Raw genomic sequence first — 23,644 nt, 5'->3', positions numbered from 1 at the left:
ATACGGAAAACTTTGGCAAGAAGTGTTTTTCTTCATATGGTTTGCCTCATCTCCAGATAACGATTTCAAATACTTTTACCAACCTCTCACTAAACTCGTATCTAAGTTTCTGCTAAGGTATTTAGTATCTGAATAATATATAAATTAATATTTAATATTCCATAGAACAGTTATTATTTGCATTCAGAAAATGTATATATTTTAACTTCAGAGTAACAATATGTGAGTCACATATATTCAATATTTCGTCACACAAAAAACATACAAGATAAATTAAAGGACTTCAGCTGATTAAAACAACTTGTCTGTTTCCACACTATTTCATTTTCACCGAACATGGTTTCGGCAACTTGTGCCATTGTCAAGGTCATTGACAGTTGCCGAAACCAGAGTCGGTGAAAATAAAATAGTATGGAAACAGACAAGTTGTTTTAATAAGCTGAATATCAAAGATTTCCACCACATCACGCCGGACACTGTATCTTTTATTTAATTAAAGGAGTTAACAATTTGCTACTAGGTATTGTGGGTAGAAAACATGCTTTAGAATGGAATAATACTATTTATATGAATTTAGGTGAAATATGGATAAAACCGTTCGCTACGTTCTCATGGATATGTGGATGACATTCGCTTGCTCTGCAGCATTGCAAATTCATGTTGGCAATAGCATCCACCTGGGATAACCTCTCACCCCGACAGCAGCTTAGGCACCGCTTCACATTGCGCTACCATAACTCACTCTGAGTTTACCCAACAGCCAACTGGCTCCCATCCTTATCCTAGTTAGGTCTCGTCCTGCCTCTAATTAGTTTAAAGCTCATGGACACATTCAGTTAGATCGCTCGTTGAAATTAGCGTCTCGCTGCGTGTCGTAACTACGAACTTAGTCGAGTGCTTTCTACGCACAGAGGGGGAACCATAGTCGCGAGCAATGCAGCATGCGATATTGCGCTAGATTTTAACACCTATAGGCTACAGAGGCAGAGGATTGTGCCTACAACGTGTAATTACAGAGACATTTCATGCATTGCGCGATTAATCCACCGCGGAAGAGCATAGGTATGAAAACTCGTAATCACGTCGGACGCAGCAATCATTTTACAGCTATACGTATGTGATTGACAACGCAGGTAACACAATTAGGGCCATTTTTTAGAAAAAATGAATATTAAATGTTAATAAGGATTAACGAAAAAATAAGCTTTAAAACTTCGAGGCGTGCATTAAAAAAATTAACGTGGAGTGGGCGCTATCTATCATTCTTCTGTAGGACTATTACAGTGATATTCCGAACATGTGGTATTGAAGTTGATTTGTTTCTTAGCTGGAGTATGGTTTTGGAGGAGGTGACCGACAGCTGAGGTCATTTGCGCCATGAGGGATGGGGTAGGTAAGGAAGGGTGGAGAGAAACTCGGCTTCGGCATAAGCCTGCTCTTAACGAAAGGCGCCAAGGGGACCACCGCTTAACGTCCCATCCGACGGACGAGGTGTTGCGCTTGAAATGTCCTACACACAGCATACAAGCAGAGATCGGGCAGTCTCTGAAAATATCTGCCACCGCCGGGATTTGAACCTGAGCCCGTCGGGTGGGAAACCAACACTCTAGCCTCCACAACAACCTGACCCCCTTGTTTCTTAGCTGAATTGATTTCTTTTCTTGATTTTACTTGCCAATGCCATGTTATAATTCAGAGTTATTTTTTGTTCACAAGTGTTTTCTCCCACGATTCACGACGAGGAATAACAAAACACTGTGGCAAATCGAATGAGAAAATCAATGCATCACTGCGTGTTCCCAAGTTTCACATTAATTACACCACGGATGGAATTCGCCGTGAAAAAATATTTTGGCTCAGCTGGGATTCGAACTGGGATATCTCAACTGCCAGTCATCTTCCCGCTATGCGAATCTCAGACTGGGTTTGCCGAACAAGCTGTTTCAGTTAATTTTCTTGTTCATTTTAAATCCACCAAAGTGCACCTAATTTCCGCACTAATTTCAACTGGTGGAATCTCACGATAAGTGCTTAAAGGGCGAAATCGGTGGATGTGTACGTTTAATGGTCGAAAGCCGAGATAGAACAGAGCTGCGAGGTCAAAGTTTTCTATGGCTAACAATCGATTGTTACGTATCATGGTGAATTAGAGTTGCGCGGGCCAACCTTTTGCCGAACCAGAATATCCATTCCTAGGTTGTCTCTTTTTCTCATTTTGCCATTCTTATCCATTGAGTTGGCTGCTGATCGAATGGTAGCGGGTTGAAATCCCGTGCAAACCATTTGGACACCACTTTGGATGTGAGTGGTGACCCAGGAAAATGAACTAACCCCCCTCTACCCTAAATGCTTGATATTTACACGACTGTTCCTTCGTTAGTGGCGAACTCTACCCTCACCTATCCAAACCAACTTTATCGATGAATCACTGAGTGTGAGTGATTCATCGTCTTAGAACTTTCATTGAGAGTCGACTTTTTTTTCGACTTTTCCCAGCACCTATACTTCGGAACTTGGTACATACATCTACATCTACATACAACATAAATGTATAATTTTTCAGATAAAACTGACATCATACAGTTTATATGTTCACTATGTTAATTCTAAGTTAAAAATGCTATTATTCATTCGTTCAGTAAACAAATACTGCCCAAGGAATAATTTTTTTAAGTACATCCACTTTTTAAAAGAATATCTACCAACCGTTACGTATTCGCAGCTGGAGATCAAAAGAGATTTGAATAGAGGTGCCGCGGGTGTAAAAGAAGATCGCTGTGTGTCATTTACTAAAATTTTAGTAAAATTACTGTAACATAGAAACAATTTTTACTAAAGCTGGTTTTGGAATGTTTATTTTTATGTTTAATGCTTAAAAATTGGGTATCTTAATATATAGAGTAACTGTAAGAAAGAAAATACTTCAGCAAATTTTCTCAATTAAAGTTATCAAATAAAACTTCCAAAATAGTGTTATGCGAATTTCACTCGTCTCTTGGGTTAAAAAGGTAATTAGAAGTAAAATTTTTCTTATAATTTTGACATTGATCATCAAACAGATAGAATATATCATCTGTTTTTCCAAAAAATAAAGTAAAGGAAAACAAAACATTTTGGTTTGCTTATTTAGAATTGAGTCCACTGTGAGTCGTCATCTCCTCCCTCCACCCGCTTTCACGAAATCGAGTGATGAGATCGAGAAAAACTTGTTTCCAACTTGCACCATTCTCTATCTTGCTCAGCTTACGTGCGTTGCAAACATTTTCCCAATGAACTACATGATTTTGAAACCAGTGGGCTGTGCGTCAAATTTAACTACTTCATGATACTGATTTCATAGAGATGCTAATATTATAATAAAGTGGGGAGCTTCGAAACGGAAAAATTTGAAAGGGAGGGATCCCTGTGAAGATATCTTAGGCCCAGGAGTATGCCTGTTAAATTCACCTCCGATGCATGATAATCTTTTGACTATGGGTGCGGAATGTATGAAATTTATTTATATCCATAGCAACGAAAAAAGCTCTATAAGGCCTTTTACATCGGGGCTACATGTTAACTAGTTAACGTAATCAAACAACCATGCCCTGTATAAAGGTAACTTACAGAGGCGGGACTCGAGCCCGCGACCTACTGTTTGGCAGGCGAGGACTTTACCCCGCCGCCGCCGAGGCCGGAAAATATTTAACAGGTTAATGATCGATGAGCGTAAAATTACTTACAATGGAAGCTAGGATATTATCGTTATAAAGACAAAGAAAAACATATGTATCTTGTCTTAAATGAGTACTGAAAGAATATTAGGAGAATTTAAACAGTATAGCATCCATCATATATATAGAATTCGCATGGTGTTACGGTGAATAGTATTAAAGTTTTCGCATATTATGCATGACATGTTGGAAAATATCTCTATTAGGAATCAAGTTTTTCCTACAAACGGGTTTACGTGGATAAAATGCATTTCCTTGTAGCATTCAACATAATTAATGATAGTAATTTCATTGTATTGCTGTTCATTTGCGAATCGCAATACGTATTCATTTGTATTTTTACAGGATTTATTTTTCAATCCAATGAAAAATAGTACAGGTGCACTGCGTTGCTAAATCGTGGTCCGCAATTGATAATTATCTATAAATATCTAAAGCTCGGAAGAAAGCTTAAACTATCTCTTTATCGGCATCACATTGATTCGAAATATTTGTTTCGTTTGTTAAAAATGCAATGACCTAGGTTCATAGATTATTATCAACGTATTCTCACTAGTCAAGGTAAAGAATGATCGTAGGATTTCCCGGCGTATAGAATTGTGGAAGGTTACACGGGATTTCCACCGGGTCAGGTTCTCCAACTCCATCTCGGCCGTCGTTTCCCTGAAGACGATGGACAACTCGCCCATCGAAACGTCGGCCGAGATGGAGTTGGAGAACCTGACCCGGTGGTAATCCCGTGTAACCTTCCACTAGTCAAGGTAGTTTACGTGGGCATTTTGCCCATATTCCTAGTCTGTATCTCCGCTTATCTTAATAGTTTTCCCTTCAATTCACAATGGGGCCAACTCGCTTTCATTATACCTAAAAATCCTATTCTCTTCCTTCCCATCTCTGGTTTTCCTAACATCCTTCCCTCTAACACAGTTTTCAACATCCCCTCCCCGCTAAGTACTCACTCTATCCGTGCCTTCTGTCTCCTCCGTATCCCATCTAAAAGTTACCTCTCCTCACCCACCATGTGCATCACTTTGTCGTTCCTCCTCCTCTCTGTCAACTTCACCTTTTCCATTCTTCTTCATACTCACATCTCGAATGTCTCCGGTTTTTTTCTCGCCCTCCTTCCCAAAGGTTCACGTTTTACGAACCGCAAAGCGCTACACTGCCGATGAAACTTTTCCCTAGCCTTCTCTAACTCTTTTCCTTTCCCTTTTTTCTAGCCTTCTCTTACTCTTACATAAGGATCCAGTTCATTAACGTTTAAACTCATCGCTGCCTTTTCTCTCCCTCTTCCGCAGGCAGGAGGCACGAGTAGCAAACATGAAAGAAGAGGAACCTCAAGTCACCCTACGACGTTCAAATAGCAAGGGAGGAGGAAGCCCAGGGGTCGATTCTCCGTTCCAGCGAGCTCCCAGACCCAACTCCCAACCCCCGGGGTCGTCGGAGTCCGCTCAGTCGAGGAGGTCCGTTAGGGAGATCAGGCGAAGCTTCGAGGCGGGCACGTCCGTTGGAGCTGCCGAACCTGGAAATCTAGTGAAGCAAATCCCGTCTGCCAGAAGATCTTTTCACTTTGAAAGGGGACCATCTAGCTGGGAGACCGCAGGATTCGGCCGGCGCAAACTCTCGAGTAACGGAGAGGGGGCTTCGGCGTGTTCACCCGTGCCCGAGTTGGAGCGAAGGGAGGACAGAAGTCGAGAGTTTGCTGGGCACAGTAGGATACCAATCAGGGGAAAGGAGGAGAGAATTCAGGCGGTGGACGAAGCGTGTGAAACAAGGGAAGCCAAGAGAGAAAATTGCCAAAATATTGACAATGGAGCACAACAAATGCAACAGAGGAGCAACAAAAGCGAAAGAGGGGGCACAATTATTACTCAACAATCGGTTTCATTTGCTTCAGTCACTGTAGAGTCGCAATTCACGCAGCAAGTGAGCAGTCAAGATGCTAACGCGACTGGTGCTCTCAGGAAAAATCATTTGACAGAGAAACCTTCGGGAGCAGAATCAGTAAGTCCATATCTTGGAGCCCATGGTGGCGTTGAGGGGGAAGGCCGCCACTCAAGTCAGATGTCCAGCCCAGAAGATCGCGGAGGAGACCATTCGTACGACGATGGAAAAGTCGACAGAAAATTGAAGAAAACAAGTGATATATCTCGATCACCAAACAAAACCAATGGTTTAGAAAATGAAGATATCCATTCGCAATTGGAGAGTTCAAGTGCACAGAAGGACTCTCTTTCATTGATTGAAGCCGCTGAATCTTTGGAGAAGAGCAAATCGCAAATTGACCGTTTGCAATCCAATTTACTACCACTAAGCTGCGAAACGGTCAACTCACTGCAGTCAAAGTTGCCATACAGCAAGCCATCAGTGTCGTTTGTGCCCAAAGCCATGCCAATACCTAAGTCTACTTCGGCTCCTGCCACAATGACATCTGAGCTCAATAGTAAAGAAAAGAATCAAGACGTACCCGCTGAAAGTGACACCGGTCAGCAGTCAGCTTCTGCGCAAAATCAAAGGGTATTGCATCCTCCTACTTCGAAAAAAGCCAATGAAAGTTGCAGAGCACAAGAAGAGTTGGATAAAGAGCGGCAGAGGAAAGAAGACATGTCTAAGAGGATTGAAGGTGACCCATTAGCCTCACAAACCAAAGAGCATTCCACTGAACTCTTCATGGACTCAAAAAGTAAGCTACGAGCCCAATTCTTTGAAACAGATGTCAAGACGGAGGTTATAAAAAATCAAGAACAAGTCACTACTCTTTCTGAGCCAACATCGTCATCTTCAGTTGCAACAGAAAGCTGTCAAGACCAGGCATTCCAGACTATTTCCGGTGCAGTGACTTCAAATAAAAGCTCCGCTGAAAATGCTACCAGAAAAGCTACTCCACCAAAAGACCTGGCTTTGCATGTCACCTCCTATCCTTCAGCTATAGAACAGAGCCAAAAAATAGCTGTCAAGCCATTGAAAAATGGCGAAGAAATGATCTCGAACACGGAGTGGTTGAAAGGAACTATTACGGTCGAGAGCACACAAAAAACCTATATGATGGTGGACAAGTCGATGACGGTAGCCTCTTTCAAGCAAAGTGGAAACGCACAAGAACAAGAACCACAAAGCATGCCACCCACTGCCCCTCGTGTTGTCGGAGTCGAGGCCAAAAAAGGTGTCGAAATCCCGGACAAAGTGTCAAGTCCTATCCATCCGCAAAGGCAGACAGGCATACCGGTGCTGGCCGAGAGGAAAAGGATCCCCGAAAATGCCAATATAAAAAGCGACGCCGCACAAAGTCCCGACGATACTTCGAAGTCCACCAAAAGCAATGAGTCAGTGCCGGTAGGTGTATCTTCCCCGGATGCTGAGGAATATAGAGCCTTCTTGCTATGTGCTCGTCGAGAAGAACGTTTTGCCAATGAATCTGAGATGTCATGCACATTACCTGAGAATGGTATTGGCATGCGTGCATCATTACCGCCGAAAACGATAGACGCAGAGAAGCATTCACGTCAAAAAGATCATATCTCCGCTTGCATTGATATCAATGCGAATGAGAGGAATGATAACTTATCGGGAAGTTCTGATGCTAGTAAACGGACGAAAAACGAAGTGCTGGAAGGGATAGAAAATGGAGAATGTGCTGAAAATGGAGATTCTCTTGAGGACAAGGGATCAAAGTCAAATAAACAGACGGCTGGAAATCATAGTGCAGGTAAAGATATCGTTGAAGGTGAGGGACAAATTAGTAGCACTAAAGAGTCACCTAAGGGTAAGAAGATTGGATTCATGATGGCTGTTTTGGGAGGGCTCAAAGATAGCAACAAGAAAAAGAAATCTCCTCCGAAAGAAGCGCCTTCACAGCAGAAACCAAAGAGGGAGATAAAGAAGAGACGAGGAAGAGTTGGACCACCCTTAACCGAGGAGGAAATCAGAGAATTGGAAGAAGAAGCCGAGAGGAAAAGGAAGCAGATGGAAGAGAGGAGAGCGCTGGAAGCAAAAGTAAGGCAGGAAGCCACAGCAAACGCACCTATTCCACAACCAACGGGAAAGGATGGCGAAATCGCTGAAAAACGGAAGTCCAGCAACGATTTCTTGTTTGACCTGGAAGAAAATCTGCTGAATATGGATGAAGACGACAGAAGTGATGTTAGGAGAGACGCTTACGCAGATCTTCTCAAGAAGTTGGTGAAGGCAGAGGCTAAAAAGGATGTTGAAGGTGCTAGAGAAGATAGCAGCTCGAAGAAAACGGATCAAGGGGACGATAGTGATGGCAGTGACACAGCAGTGGAAGAGGGAGAGGATGGAGAATACGACTATGAGGATGTCGTGGAACTTCGGAGCAAACCAGGACGAAGAATACAAGACAGGGATCAAACTACAGATTACGAATGGCAGGAAATTGAAGTCGTGAAACCAGCTGCTCCGGTCCCATCGGTGAGGACGACAAGTTTGACATCTAGGAGTGTGAGCAAGAGCGGACCAAAGTCTCCAACCATAATGGTGGAGACAGTGAGTCCCACGTCAACGGTAGCGCTCACTTCGTCACCCTTGACACTTAGTCCAGGAGGTTCTCGAACGGGGAGCGATTCGGATATTTCCGGTCCAAGGAGACGGACGATGATCGAAACAGCGTTTATTGGAAGTGATACCCTTAGCAGTGGTAACTACGCCAGTACCAGCTCCGTGGATGAGAGGCAGTCTGCATCTTCGAGGCTCTTGCGCACACCGTCTCCTCAAGTGCCGTTGGGGCAATCTCGCATTCCGCACACATCTCTGGTTTTGGAAGAGAGGTTGAGGCGGAGAAGCACGAGCGCAGATAGAGACAAAAGGCGGGCCGTGTCCCTGTCTCCTACACCCACAGACTCACCGGTGAATAGGAACCGAGGAGGAGGAAACTCCAGCTACAGCGGAGACGACGTGACAGATGGCGACGTCCATTCGCCGGAGGGGATATTCGAACACGTGGACAGGCACCGCCCCCTCAAGCAGAGCATGAAACCTAAGGAAGTTGAGAAGAAATTACCGCCCAAAACGTTTCTGCAGCGATTGCTGGGACAGAGCTCTCCAACGTCACCCGTGGAGAAGACAGCTCAACCACACTCTCACCGAAGTGGATCACCGAGGAGGCAAAATCCACCAAGGGCCTGCATGGCTTACGCAAACACGGCAACAGCGAAACCACCCCTGTTCGCTCAGTGTCGAGATCCTAGGGTGGCCTCCCTGCCCCCTGGAGTGTCACCTCCTCCGAGAACACCTGCTGAAAACAGAATGAGGTCCATGTCACCTCCAACCACACCCTCCGAGTACCAAGCCATGCAAATGTACTACCAGAGGCAGAGCCTCGAATACGGCTCCGGTGGGATCGCACCAGGGGGCCGCAGGGTACAGTCTCCACCCCCGACACTCACTGCAGACCGGGCCACGATGGGCGTGAGGCCCCAACCGGTTCACAGCAACACCATGGGGGCACTTTACGGAAGCTCGCAGAGCATGCCCGGCAGGACACCGGACCCCCGAGCGCGGAGTCTATCGCCCCATGACGCATACGGTGGGAAAGGAGGCGGAGCCAATTATTTCGTGAGGGGCGCTCCAGCCAGGACCACGATCGCGACGACCGGAGAGAGAAGCCGCATATCCTCTGAGAGATCGGGATCGACGAGCACCCTGCCCGTGCCGATATTCAAGCGGGGAACCATCCTGGCCTCGTCTGAGGACTCAGTCTGCTCCGCCCCTGCGGCTCCAAAGAGGGTGAGCTTCTCGAGTTCTACCCCCACCAAGGCAGAGCGAGAGCACATGAGGATGCTGCAGCTGAGGGAATGGCAGCAGAGGGCCATGTCCACGGGTGGGTCCATGTACGGTGACGACGACGTGTTCTCGGCGCCGAACAAACCACTGCCGCCGACGCCGTCCGCCGAAGAGCTAGAGGAGGAGGAGAGGAGGTGGTTGCGAGGGGCGATGGCAGTTGGGGCGAGGACGCCGATGAAGTTCCTGGAGGTGTCGCCGACGGCAGTGTCCGAATCGGAGTCTGGCAGCGAGGCTGGGGAAGTGAGGCGAATCATGCAGAGAAGGAGAGCTAAAGGTAAGGCCCTTCTTTCCGATCACTACCAGTAAGTGCTCGCCGAACGACCACTCCAACATCTCCAAGCGACCACCTCTTTTATGCACAAGTGTATTATACGGAAGCGATCGTAGTTGTCAAATCGTAGGTTCATGGTATTCAATGCCATTATTCAAAGATCACCCCTCCCTCTGAAAAAAGACCACGACTTTGAAAGAAATTCAACTCTATCCAGCAGATAACACTAAGAAAATAGGATGAGGCACAGGTTTCTTTTTCCATTTGTGAGAATCACGATCCTAAGGACTGAGGAGTGAAAAATATAATAATTTTCCATCTCCAACTTTATAACATACTGATTATACACGCTCATCATAAAAAATGAACTAAAATGATTACATGACGAAAATTGCTAGTTGAAACAAAAATTTGGAATAAACAATCGCTAGAAATAATAAAAAATGTAAAATTATGGAAAGAAGAAAATATTTACAATATAATTAGTATGTGAATACAATAAAAAAAATACTTCTAATCATGTAAATCTGAATGTTTAATTTTTAAGCGAACGTTCATAAAACTGAAAAAGAAGCATCAATTTGCAAGAAATGCGTTGTTTTCTGCTTGTATTCTATTTTTTGATGTTATTACGCTTTGATTAAGATACCTGTCTCAAACTGGCCGAATTTGAGATAAGTACGTGTTGTTAGAACTTAGACATCGATATGGTAATTAGATTCAGGGTAAATACGGTATGCCTACTATGAAAGGTGCTATAAAGTAAAGTAAACAGCGGTTTTCTTTGTTCTTTTCCAGCCGATTGAAATATACGTTTTAAATGCTTGTTTTTTCGCGGTGCCCACATTTAAATCCACAGCAATCATTGGAACCGAAGCGTGCCGTACCGGCCGTTCACATTGGATTTTGTGCGTCCTTCGATTCGTTGGTACCGCTTAATTGGCTTGAGAGCCGATGACCAACAACTTTCGGTCCAATTGGTACAACCCTTGTCGTACTTTCTCTATTCTGAAGTAGGCTGCCATCCTTTGGCGTCGCTCATTTCGAAATCTCTTCCTCCTTTTGCGATTGCTCTGTCTGGAGCGAACACTGTGGGAATATTCTAGCGAGCGCGCAGTGCGGTACTTTGAAACAGGTCAAAGATTCGGGCCGAGCCGTCTAGCCTTAATCATATTTTCCCTGGCGGGCGGCGTGTGTGTGTGCCCTAAGAAAAAATATATTATATCAGATCAATAGGGTATGCTACGTGGAAAGACTCGGATCACTTTTTAAAATTCTTTTTCGCGTGGACCACTCCCGGAGTCCTGCAGTTGATTTTGGATGCTCGCAGCGCCTTTGTACTCAGCGCCTTGGCGAAAAAAATGAAAGTTAACCTTTCCAGTGAAGCAATTGGCAGACCGTGTCAGCGTGTTCAAGCTTTGAGTTTTCTCACATGTGCAATAGGGTGGTTTCCTATTATTTTTTGTTGCCTAAGTTGAAAGATTATTACTCCTGGAGTACGCATTTCACGCTACTGCTAGCAGGCTGCTAGAAGATAGCAGAGTACCCTGCTAGCAGATAGCGCTTGGCGTTTAAACACGTTTTGTTGAGTTTTGAAATTGAAATAAGTGGACAATACGATATCTTTGCGTTACTTTTCACTTTATTACGATAGCTCTCCATATAAAGTTTACGTGATAATTTCGTATGATTAAGTAGGTAGTTTAGCGATGTCGCCTTCCAAAGCAAATACTATTCTTTCATGTCCTGCAATAGCGCTTTCCCACCGTGAACGACATTTGTCGAGGTGTAAATAGTAAAGTATAGATCACCGAAAGTGAATAATGTAGCTGTTATATTTTCGCGTTGATGCTTTTCCTATCTGGCCTATTTCAAGTTAAGTAAAGCGATTTCAGTTGTTGCATCAATTTAATGCTCGTAACTCAAAACGTACAACGGTGCAAAATCATTATTTCATGCTTATTATGATAGAACGAATATTTACTTAGGCTGAGTTATATGAAAAAGTAATATCCGAAAGTAATATGGTCAAGTATATATATCCAAAAAGTACTCAAGATTTATTTCATGCTTAGGCAAGTACTGCTAAGTAAGTCTGGATGAAAACGAGGATCTTCAAAAGCGCAGAATCTATAAATACAGCGGATGATCCTGTTTTTTTTTAAGAAATAGACATTTTAAACGATTTATGATTGGATTTGAAGATTCTATCCTATGTTTTCCAAGGTTTATGATAATATTGCTGCTCAAAAGAATTACGGACAGTGAGTAGTATACGTTTATCCTAAGTCATTTCACCGAAGAAAGCGAGCCAACTCTTGCTTGACATTCTATGTTTCTATGAGCATTACAGGCTTTATTTCACTAAAAAGAATACTTCTGGTTTCAATCGTAAGTCGCATGTAGCAGCTAAGTTTTAGTTGACCTGTTACATGCTACTTTTCATCACAATTTAAAGACCGATTTTCGTAAGCGAGGTATTTTTGAATTCCTAATGTTTTTTGAAAGTTTTAATAGCTAGTAATATAAATAGTAAATAAGCTTTAATACTAGAATTGAATGTATGATTTAGGATGCCAATCTTTTTAATTAATAAACGATTCGTTGAATAATTTTCATTTTTTAGTGTAATAGTAGTACTATAATCCCACTTCTGGTCTTCATCGGAAGTAACACGAATGAGCCAAATGGTTTGATTTATTTAAGTATAAAGTACCTACCAATGAGCAACTATGTGCATAGAAGCACCAATGGCTTAAATTGATCATACACATATTTAAATGCCTATGGTCGATTGGCAGTCGTATTTTTTATTCTTTCGGATTTTACTATTTTTTAAACCTAATATCAGTTGTGGCAGTATATACAAAGTCTATTCCTGAATGCAATCTTTTATGCATCTTTATGATTTCGGGACCAACCATTGTTTAAAATAGCTCGATACAATTAAATTCCCGCCATCTATTGATTGCTTTGAAAGCTCTTTTACGGTGCTTTGGAAACTGGTGGGTTTCATATGAACGAAGCGGTAATTAACGTGAAACGAATAGAGTTTAATTAAAGCCAAAATGTATAAAATATATTTTTCGAGGTTTCGAAATTAATTTTAATTTCGAAGGCCATGTGTTGGTTGGATTGGGCGCCAGAAAGCCGGCTACATTCCCTTCGTAATCACCCTGCCGTCGAGTTATTCGAAACAACTCGCTTCACGCGGTGATCGTTTGATGAGCCGTTTCATTAAAAAATATCAGCATCTCTCTCCAATAAAAAAAACGAGCCACGATTGTATTTACGAACGGAGTATAATGCTTGTCAAAGCTATCACAACTATCGGTTTAAAGTGTTGCGATAATTTCGTATCTATACAATTTTAAAACAATTTCTATCAAATCTTTCGTAATGCTGTAAAAAACGGCCCCAAATGAGTGTCATCATTTTTTGGGATGGCAGCAGCAATAGGATCACCATTCCTATAGCTATTATTTGTTGCCGTCGCGTTTTCCATAATTGGACACTTTAAAAAGTATTCCACCAAATGAAGTGGCGCCACTATCGCTATCGTTGAAAATTCAGCTCCTTCTCCGATTCTATATTGAACTAAGGTGTCACTGCGGCGACGATGATATCACGCAAGAATCTTAGAAGGTGGTTTATGAATTCAGTTATTGGTTGATCTAAACCAGATAGTAATATCTCTGTGTCCAAACATTAATGTCTCTGTGTCCAAAAATATAAAAGATTAAGCAATTTGTGTCACGTATGGCCATTCCTTGATTAGTTTTCTATGAGTTTGTTTAAGTTGCATGGTAACATAGTAACAATGGGCGCATTTGTTTACTTTTATTAAGTGTAGAACAATGAAGGAGCATTTATTTCATATTTAATTTAAATTTTATTTTTAAATTGATTTTTGTTTTAGCGGTGGACGTCTGGGACCTTGGTTAAAAGACTGTGACATTATGTTGTTCAAATTTACATCTACATACGAATGGACTTGGAAAAACACACAGCGGTACAACAAATGATGAATGGTCTACTTGCATATGCGGTGCCACTTTGTTGGGAAACATTTTTGATTCATAGTAAGTGAAATACAGTAGCAGACAATCAGCGAACATGACCAAATACGTATGGTGGAGACGACATTGATCTGTATGATGACGAACATAGCAAACATACGATTCAGTCAATTGAGGAACCAGGATAGCGTAGTGGTGTGCGCAGAGGTCCGGAAGGCCAAAGGTTCGGGGTTCCATTCCCGGTCCAGGGGAATATTTTCTCATGGCAATTCATGTAAATTTCCCAGCCGTTCACGTGGCAGGTTTCGAAGTATTATTGTACATAATCAATAATAAGCCAACACGCGTTTGACCGCCATGTTTCTTTAGTGACGCCGGTAAAGCTCCATAGTGCGCCCACGTAGTAACTGTACCAGCCATACCACGTAATGTTTTAATAATTAAGTAGCCCAAAATCGAAAAACGTGATGGCACTCGCGGAAACTGAGGAAGCGCGCCTACGAAGTATACCCAAAGTGAACTTTAATTCGGCCTAATGTGTAATCAATGATAAAAATTAATAAAATACATAGGAATGCTACGCGGTTCATTGAAAACTGCTACGGGTGTACAAAAAGCGTTACATGTTAAACAAATTAAGCTGGGAGCCACGAAAATTTAATAAGATTCGGAGGCTATACCGTAGGCTTAGTTTGGTTGGGCAATCAAGAATATCTATTTTTCAGAGTGACAGGGAGAACATTACATTAGAACCCCACTGCATATCCAGGTGAGGCAGAAGCGATAATTTAAGTGATAAATCTTGCCGAACGGATAGGTATGGGAAGGCGGTTTTACCCCGAGCATAAAGGACTTCAATAAAAGCTAGTTGGGGCATTTTCTTTTTATTTTGGTGTCCTGACAACCTATATTGAGGCCAATTTCTGGGTAACATGTGGATGGTGAAGTAGTTGAAGCGCAATGAGAAATATTCCAGGCGGGTTAATGCCACACCGCGCATTTCACTTGGTAACGTCTGCTTTGACGCCATTTCTCGGTTCGTTTTGTTCTCGTCGACCTCTCTAGCGCCACACCCCCTCCCTCGCATGCAATGCAGCCCTCTTCACTCATCGCCTCCCTCCCCTCGTGATAACCGCCATCTCTTTAATTGGAATCCTCATTAAACCCTTCCTCATTGCAACTGCTGAGGACGACTCTCGCCTCATCACGCCTTACACTCGTTTGACGAACTTCTCGTCATTCTTCGCTTCTGCAACGTGAACCTCTCGCCCGCAAAGGAAAGTGACGTTGATGTGTTTACGTGGAGTCTTCTCGGGATTTCTACCGAGTTGAAATATTATGACAAACCGTGTGAAAATTAGTGCGGGAAGGGAAACTCTATAACGCAGATGCATAGATCATCGGAAATATTAATCAGAACGGAATAGAGTCTGGTGCTGAAGGACGATGTTGAAGATGAAATGGATGGGTAGGTGAGAAATTAGGAGATATTTAGCACAATCGAAGACGAAAGGACTCTATGGATCACTGTATACGTTAGATTGATCATCAAACAAATAATCATAAAATACAAGCGTGGCTACCCGCTGAGATTCCACGGAGAAAGAAAAAAAGACGGAGAATCTTGAAATAGACTAATAAATCCCTTATCAACAGTTACCATCCATATGACTGTATTCGAATGGCCCCAGAATTAAATTCATTAGTCTCAAATGCACAAACACATACTCCTTATCAATGTTTCGGTGACTGCGTGGCCTAAGGTCAGGTCTCCCGACGACCTTCCCAATCGGAGGAACGAATCGTTGGCCTATTAGAAGTTCATCCAATGCAACAGGGAGCTAAAAATAATGGATTACGCTGGTGCATCTAATCGCTGTGAAAATAAAAAAAATAAAATTTCATTGGGATTTGAATGCGTTGGGCATTGTAACAACTGGAAAAAGTCCGTCTTCTGAAAATCTATACTCGAAAGGTTCTCATAAAACCGGGAAATTCCTAACTTTACATCTTTCGTAGTAAGTACTGCGGCCCTTTCGATAAAAACCAGCGATGGATATACACTTCAGAATCATGCAAACGAAATTTATGAAACCTATGGCTTTCCGTTGCGTAGGAATTGACAGCGAATTGTCAATATAGGCAACCCTCGCACTAAACCAGTCCACACCGAAACGATTGTTTAGCTACGTGCCTGGCCGTCATTACTGTCCGTAGAGAATCGCAGTAGAGAGGTGGGAAGTACCTCCATAGGAAGGTTTTAGTTCTCTTTTAGATTCTGTAAAGAAGCCTGTGTCTTTGTTCCTAAGGGGTGCAGTAGTCATAATTCAAGAGCATTCTCGAAGAGTCCTCCGTTATAGTGATGTTTGGCTGCTCAAGGGTTGTGGGCTTCATATCACTGGGTATATCAGCAACCAAGGCTATTTTTAGCAGCTACTTTTTTTTACAACGATGTATATACTGTTATTTGAATTGAAGTGTTTCATCGAAAAATAGCGTTAATTTTCTACCAGAGTTCTCGTGTGAGGGAACGATCCCGTTTTGCGCGCAGTTTTTGAAGAAATATTTTTATAAATCCCATTTATTTCGCAAAATATTCTTAGGGGATACTTTTATGGTGGAGGAGTTGATGAATTTCATCCGGGCAGCGTCTCATTGTCTCTCAAAAATATCGCACGCTTAGCAAAACAATTTTTAAATTAAAGAATACCCGTGCCTCTCCTCTTCATTTTTTAATTTTTCTTTGTTTATTACATTTTATCAGTTGAATGATCGCAACAATTCACTGCAACGTACGTTTCGGCGAAGATCATCATTATCAGGCACATTTGTATTAGAAGACATCGGATTTGTGTCACTCTTGGGGAAGGTGGAATCGACTAAGAATTTGATCGAAGAATAAGTAAGTGACTTTCTCATTTTATTCAAAACCCACTATTTTATTTTCAGATTCTGCCTCCCCCAAGTTAGAGTGACTATGAAAAACGTCTCAATATGTCTCAATCACATCAAATACATTTCACTCCCTCTTGGCGTATGGTACCGACAAGACCGCTGGGTGGCCACAAATTCGTCCGAAGCACGTGTTTCGTTGTTGCTTTATGCTTTTTTATTAGCCAAAATACTTTCCAATGTTCTGGAGGAGGCGACCGACAGTTTAGGTCATTTTCCCCATGAAGGAAGGGCATGGAAGTAAGGGTGGAGAGAAACCCAGCGTCGGCTTAGCCTGCTCTTAACGAAAGGCACCTGGAGGACCACAGCTTAGCGTTCCATCCTATGGACGAAGTATTGCGCTTGAAATGACCTTCACACAACATTAAAGCAGGGATTGGGAAGTCTCTGAAAAATGTCTACCATTGCCGGGATTTGAACCCGAGCCCATGGGTTGGGAAGCTAACATTCTAGCCCCAACACCAACCCAATCTCCAATAATTTCCGTAATTTTTCACTTTATATTTATCATAATATCACCGTAGGATTTGTGCTTCTTCTGTGTTGTCTTAAGTACACTTTGTGTTTTATTTTCTATTTAGCATCTCTTTTTATTTGTGGATGACGTTTAAGCCGGGTGGGATGGGTTGAGGTGGGACCTAGATTTCTTCGTCTCTCTGAGGATGTGTTCGTGTCAGCTTCTCCGTTGGGATTGTCGAGCTGTTTGGAGCTGCTCCTCCTCCTCCTCTCCTCGCCCGCCGCCACCTCGACGACTGACACTTCTTCGTCCGCCTCCCAACCCCACAACCGCACGCTGATGTTTTCTTGAGGATTCCTCCTGTGCAATTGGAACCCTTGCAAATGGCTGCGGCAGACGAGGGTGGTAATTAAGGGGAGCCCACCCCAATGTATGTGCACAAGCTCTCTCGCCCCGTCGAATTTCTTTCCCTCTGACTCTTTGCACCAAATGAAATCGTCTCGCTGCTCTTGTACATCTGCTTACAATTCCAAAAGCCCCCGCTATAGGCGTGTGTTTGGATACCAACCGTTTAAAGAAGGACAATCACGGCGTGAGTCCCAACTAGCAGCATTTCAGGAAACTTAGGAAATTTAAGTACGCCTGGTGTGTCTTCAAGCGGATTGGAATTAGGCCTAAGGCGAGAGCACTTGAGACAATTCAAATGAGACACGGGATAGGAGAATCATAGGGAACTGACGATGTGTGGGACGAAATGCAGGGTTTCAGTGTAAAAAGCCTGTAAATGAAAACAAAAAGTGAAAAATATCCGTCGTTTACCCTTGCACTAGACAGGAGGCAAAAAATGTTCCCACTAGGTCTGATTTTTTTGGCAGGGACAAGAACCGAGCATTAAGACATTCCTTCGCGGTCACGGGTGTCAGGAGAAAGAGGATTGAAAAAATTTCACTCGTGGAAAACGAAACAAAAGCGGAGCATCAAAGGATTGCGGAAGATATTCTATGTCAAATTTTTGTTTTTAGTAATTAATACTGTTTATAGCAAGTACATGAGTAAGGCATAGTAGTATAAGCTAAATTTACTTTAGAAATTTGGAAAAACGTTTTTCTTCTACTACGAAGTCAAAAATATCCTCCTCTTACTCTCGTAGCGTGATCACGAGAAGAAAATTAGGGAAAATTTCAAGCTCTGTGGTAGACATTCAATCAGTAAAAAATATTAAATGCTCTCTACATTTATTGTTACATTTTACTGTTTGAATAATTTTAATTGACTATCCTCTAAGCCCCCCTCAGAACTGGCCCTCACTTTTGTTTAAGATGTAGGAGTTTCTTTTTTACTCTCTCTCAAATAAAATTTAGTGGCAGCTCATAAATGGATTTTGTTTATTTAAATAGTTTTAATTTTCTACTGCGAGGCGTTGTAGTGACCCCATGTGATAACTCTCTTTAAAAAATTTGACTTATTTATTTTTCTGTTTATGGATATTTTTGTGAATTCTAATAATGTATTTGTGTATATTACCCAATGATAAATGCACTGATGTCGTTTTTGGGACGTTTAAAAGAAATAAATATGTCGAGTATATGTTTTGAATTTCACAGTGTCGGTCGCGGCTGAGCTCTCAGAAAGAAAATTTTCGTTTCACCAGTTTAATTCCGAACATACGAGATGAAATTTGCCCGTCTCAGGAAAACTAGCCGCGGCCGAGACTCTGAAATTCAAGCGGTATTTGTAATAAAAGGTGAAGAACGTCGTCCGCAGGGAACGCCACATGTCAGATAGTAATCCCGTTAAGGAAAAAGTAAGTGAAAGAACAATGGGACAGTGTGGAAGGAAACGAGAAAGGGAGGAGGACAAAGGAGGGAGGACGCAAGACGTGAGAGAGCGTATGCAACGTCAAAAACAATTCATTTGAGGAAAACTGTCGACGAAATGAAGAGTTAAGCATCGGGGAAATATGAAATTCCTACAAAGAAATACCTACTTGCTCAACATCATACAACTTTCTCTCCCTCCTTCTTGAGGTGCAAACGAATGTTGCCGAGTTTTTTTAGAAAGAATTCATCGTTTTGGCACCATCGTAGTTAAAGCGCCTACAAATCAATCCATGCGCGGTAAGTGGGGAAGTTACCTGGGCCGAGGAGCGTTCCTTGGGGGAACCCAGGCCATTCCCGCGCACATCGACTCAAGTATCGTACAAGAAACGGCACTTCCGGGCTTAAACCATGGGTTGTGATACTCATGAATGAAACGCTTAAAATGAAAGATCAATTGAAATGAACTGAAGGAATTGAAAAATAATTCTCAGGTGAAATCGTTCGCAATGAAAGACATCGTTCACATGGAAAATTGCTCCTAAAAATGATGGATCCCAATCCAGCTGAGATGGGTGCGATGCTAGAAAATCGAGTGATGCAGCTTCTGACCGCATCCACCGAACATTACTCGTTCCTAATGAACGATTTATACTCAACGGATTCAGGTTGTTGCAGTTTTTGGTTTTGTGAGAACCGTGAACAGGAAATTCATAGGGGAACGAGAGGCATATCTTTTGATACTATCTTTGAAAGCGGGTTCGAAACTGGCAATACGGTTTTGTAGCTTAATGGAATCACTTTTTATCGCCACGAACTTATTTAGTTTATATTCATCTGTGACTGAAATACAATACATAAATTTTCTGGAAAATTTAAATAAATGAAAGATCGTAGCACTTTTCCACAAGAATTTTTAATGCGTACAACGCATTAAAAATTCTTGTGGAAAAGTGCTACGATCTTTCATTTATTTAAATATGTCTAACTTCCACCAATTGAAGCCTGAATCTGTTGAACTTTTTCTGGAAAAGTTCATCTACGATGGCGTCAAAGATCACAGGGATCCACTGCGCAACCGTCTTGGGTTCTTATAGTCGGTTATATCCAAGTCAAGCAATCAATAATTATTTGTATGATTTCGTTCATTATGAGCGAATGGAAGAAATGGAATGGAAATCATTCTATCGGATCGAAGAACGTGAGCCGAAGCTTCAAAATGAACCGAAGCTCCAGTACGAGCAATCCGTTGCGTCTGCGCGGCTAATGAAAATATGTGAGGAAAAACTTAATGTCTACAATACTGAATTATCCCTTCTGGTAATAACCATAGAATTCCAACCGTGACAATAGGCATCTTCTCAAACATCGTTGTGTTACTTTTTTCACGTAGAAACCTTGGGGGAATCTTGTCACCAAAAAGACAATAACAACTCAGGAAAATCAAGGACTAATCAAGGAACAGCACCCACGTGTATAAGTCAGCCGTACACCGGTGACTCTATCCCCACACTGAAGGCGCCAAATGGAGCGTAGAACTATGAGCAAAACAGGTGACCGTAAAACTTAGTACCGCAGTTTGACATTAAGGCCAATTTTGACCGCTTGAGGTGCTAGATTGACAGTGTTAACTCTGTTAACTCTCTTAAATACTAATAATGCAGTGCTCAAACGCGGAGATTACCATTAGAAAGGTCGCTTAGCATTTTTGTTGCAGTCCAACCTTCTACTTGAACTACATAAAGGGTTGAATAGGTGTTTAGCGAATTAGGCTGTGAGCCGCTAGAGACTCGGAAGTTGCGGGCTACACTTAAATTGCTTTAGCAATTGAGAATAAATATCTATGTGAGTGACAAGGAGAACATAATATTAGAGGCCAACTATATTTCCAGGTCCGATGGAAGCGATGAATGAAGAGAGGTATTTTTCAGAACGGATAGATACGCGAATTCATTTTTCCCCCGAACCATAAAGGATTTCAATAAATTGTATGCGTAATTTAGTTAGATCATTTCATTTAATTTTTTTTGTAAACGCTGGTGTTCTAAAACGCTTATGAATGCGGCTTGTGGGGTAGCATGTAGATGTAGATGAATGTAACGGAAACTGTGCCTCTGTAATGTCGTGGGTCATAGTTACATCCAATTACTTGAAGAGTCTTATTTTCAAAGCAAGGTGACACTTGCTGACACTGACAAGCAAGGTGCTGACTTGGAGAGACAGAAGAATATTCTCTTAATTTTGCTGAAAATTTTGCTCTAGATGATTCTTATTTTATTATTTATTATCGAACTTACTTAGAACCTTTTATAGTAGTGTTTATATGCCCAAATATTTTCAATAAATATGACAATTGAATTTGTTAAAGCGATGTCGGAGATTCCCCACACACTGAAGGATTCTCCGACACTAGTTAAAAAACTTGTTACGTAGGTGTGGCTTCACCTGCCTATACTCTTTATTATCCAAGGATATTCAAAGTTCTATTGAAACTTAAATGGTTGCAATATAGGTCTTTAAATGAAAGTTGCAATCAAAACGCAACCAAAACATGTTCAAAGTTGTCCGTTCCTATATAGGAAAATAATGGAAGGAAGATTCTGTGGTTTACACACAGACAAAAAAGGCAGATTTTACGTCGAGAGTGGAATTCCGCTTACTCCTTTATTATTTTTTTGTGCAAAGTTTTCTATAATTTTAAATATAGTATATATTGTTACCAACGGAAGAAATCAACATCGATTCACAAAGGCAGTCAGATGAAATGCGATCGAAGCTTTGAATTCAAAACGAGCGCAAATTCAGTCAGGAAGGGTTTGAAAAAAAACACTTTTCGCGTGTATTCAAAGTTATCAAAGCCATTACATAAAATATTCCCCATAAATGTTATAGGTTAAACTATTTAATATCCACAACACAAAAAAATATTGATGCAATAGTTAGTGCAAAAAAAGAATTTATCATCAATTTACAAAGGAAGCAAGATGAAACAACAACTGAAGGAAGCGGTGAATTGCAAAAAAATAACAAATTCAGTCAGCAAAAGCTTGAGAACACTACTGTTACTGCTCATAATAAAAGCTCTTAAAGCCATCGCACAAACCATTCCCCATAATTGTGATGTACTACACTATTTAGTACCAACTAATTGAAAATAATATCGAAAAAATTACTAGAGTACCCCCCAAAGATACAAAACCAAACCGTTCATCGCATACATACTCCGTTCACTTCTGCCGATTTGAAATAGTGGCTTCAATTAATATTCAAGATATAGTGGTAGTTAATCATCAGATTACAGAATAAAATGAAATACAACGCCGCAATCAAATGAATTCAGAGGGAGTTATAAGAAAGGAAATAGCCTCAGGGAGAGTTTGTGTATGAAAGTTATAAGGCAGCTCGGAGAAAAATGAAATTATGAGGAAGTTGGGAGGTAGAGGTCATGTTGCTAGGCCATAAAGGAGGTTGGTGAAAGACCAACCCCACACCCACCCCTGGAACCAGGGTCCAGGGGTGGGACGGAGGAATATAATGGTGCCATGGAAACTCTCCCTGTATTTCGCCCCTAGGTCTCTGGAAGTTCACCTCAGGGCACACATCAGGGGGTAAAAGAAGAATAAGGAGGAAGAGATCCCGGAGGGCTGTGGTGTCAAGGGTGAGGCGTAGCCTCCAGAGATATACACGCCGCAGCATTCGAATTTCGACTGTCATCCGTTTAAAATTAGTAGGCCTGTGTGTTCCTTATTTACGTGCATGTGGGTATTACGTTTATGTATGTGGGTACTATGAAAATTTCTTTAAATAACGTTATTTGGACTGCTTATATTTGATGCGACTTCAATTTCTGTCTCATAATTAGCGTATTTATCAAGCAATCGCTCCTGATGGTTCATGAAGCGTTTCATAGCATTTTAGCCAATTATGTCGTGTCCATGTCTCCATGTCGTTCAAAGCTATTAGCTATTTGCCTCGTCATTTACTTATGTGGGATGCATTAATGCAGTGATGTTCGAAATGTAATAGAAGTGGCCCAAAAATAAATAATAGTGCGAATATGTATGAATATGTATGGATTCTTTATGGTTCTCGCTCTCTGCCGAAAGTATACTCTGGAGAAAGACGAAACTTTATATTTTATTCTGTTTATAATTGCTTTAACTTATGCCTTAAAATGTAATGCTTTCCTTCCTTAACTATGATTTTGGTGCGTACGATGAGGCGTTCGACAATTTATAAATGAGATGAGCCACAGCAATACCATTGGATTTCCGCGCTTCGCAAAGCCCGTCCGAATAAAAGTGTGGGAGACAGTGTTGTCCGACGCTCTGTGGTCTCGGAGGCTGTGAGTGGGTGGGTGGTGTGAGGCGAAAGGGGATGAAGAGGGAGGGATACTCCTGTGAATGATTTATGATTACATTTTTGCACGGAAATACTTCTGATGTAAATTTTTACGAATGAATGTTTAAACTTCAATTTTTCATGAAATATCACCAATAAAGTGTTTGAGAGAAGCGTCATTTGAGAGTCTGCAATCCGATGGCGGTGGAACAACACTGGAGCGTAACTTACCACTCCAAAGAAAGAAAGTGAAATCGCCCGTGTACTTACACATT

The 23,644-nt window shown here is 41.8% G+C and overlaps 1 protein-coding gene across 1 annotated transcript in view; it reads left to right on the top strand.

Moving 5' to 3' along the window:
* The window catches only part of LOC124164480, a 329,242-nt gene extending 311,680 nt beyond the window's left edge, over positions 1-17,562 (top strand). Inside the window, exons 3-4 of the mRNA XM_046541811.1 lie at positions 5,012-9,814; positions 17,367-17,562. Of these exons, the coding sequence (XP_046397767.1) occupies positions 5,012-9,814; positions 17,367-17,562 (4,999 nt within the window). The remainder of the gene's footprint in view (positions 1-5,011; positions 9,815-17,366) is intronic.
* Positions 17,563-23,644: the final 6,082 nt, after the last annotated feature.

Source organism: Ischnura elegans, chromosome 8 (genome assembly GCF_921293095.1).
Source record: "Ischnura elegans chromosome 8, ioIscEleg1.1, whole genome shotgun sequence".
Taxonomy (NCBI): Eukaryota; Metazoa; Arthropoda; class Insecta; order Odonata; family Coenagrionidae; genus Ischnura; species Ischnura elegans.
The sequence above is the reverse complement of the archived record's forward strand: the minus strand, read 5'-3'. Positions and strand labels throughout refer to the sequence as shown.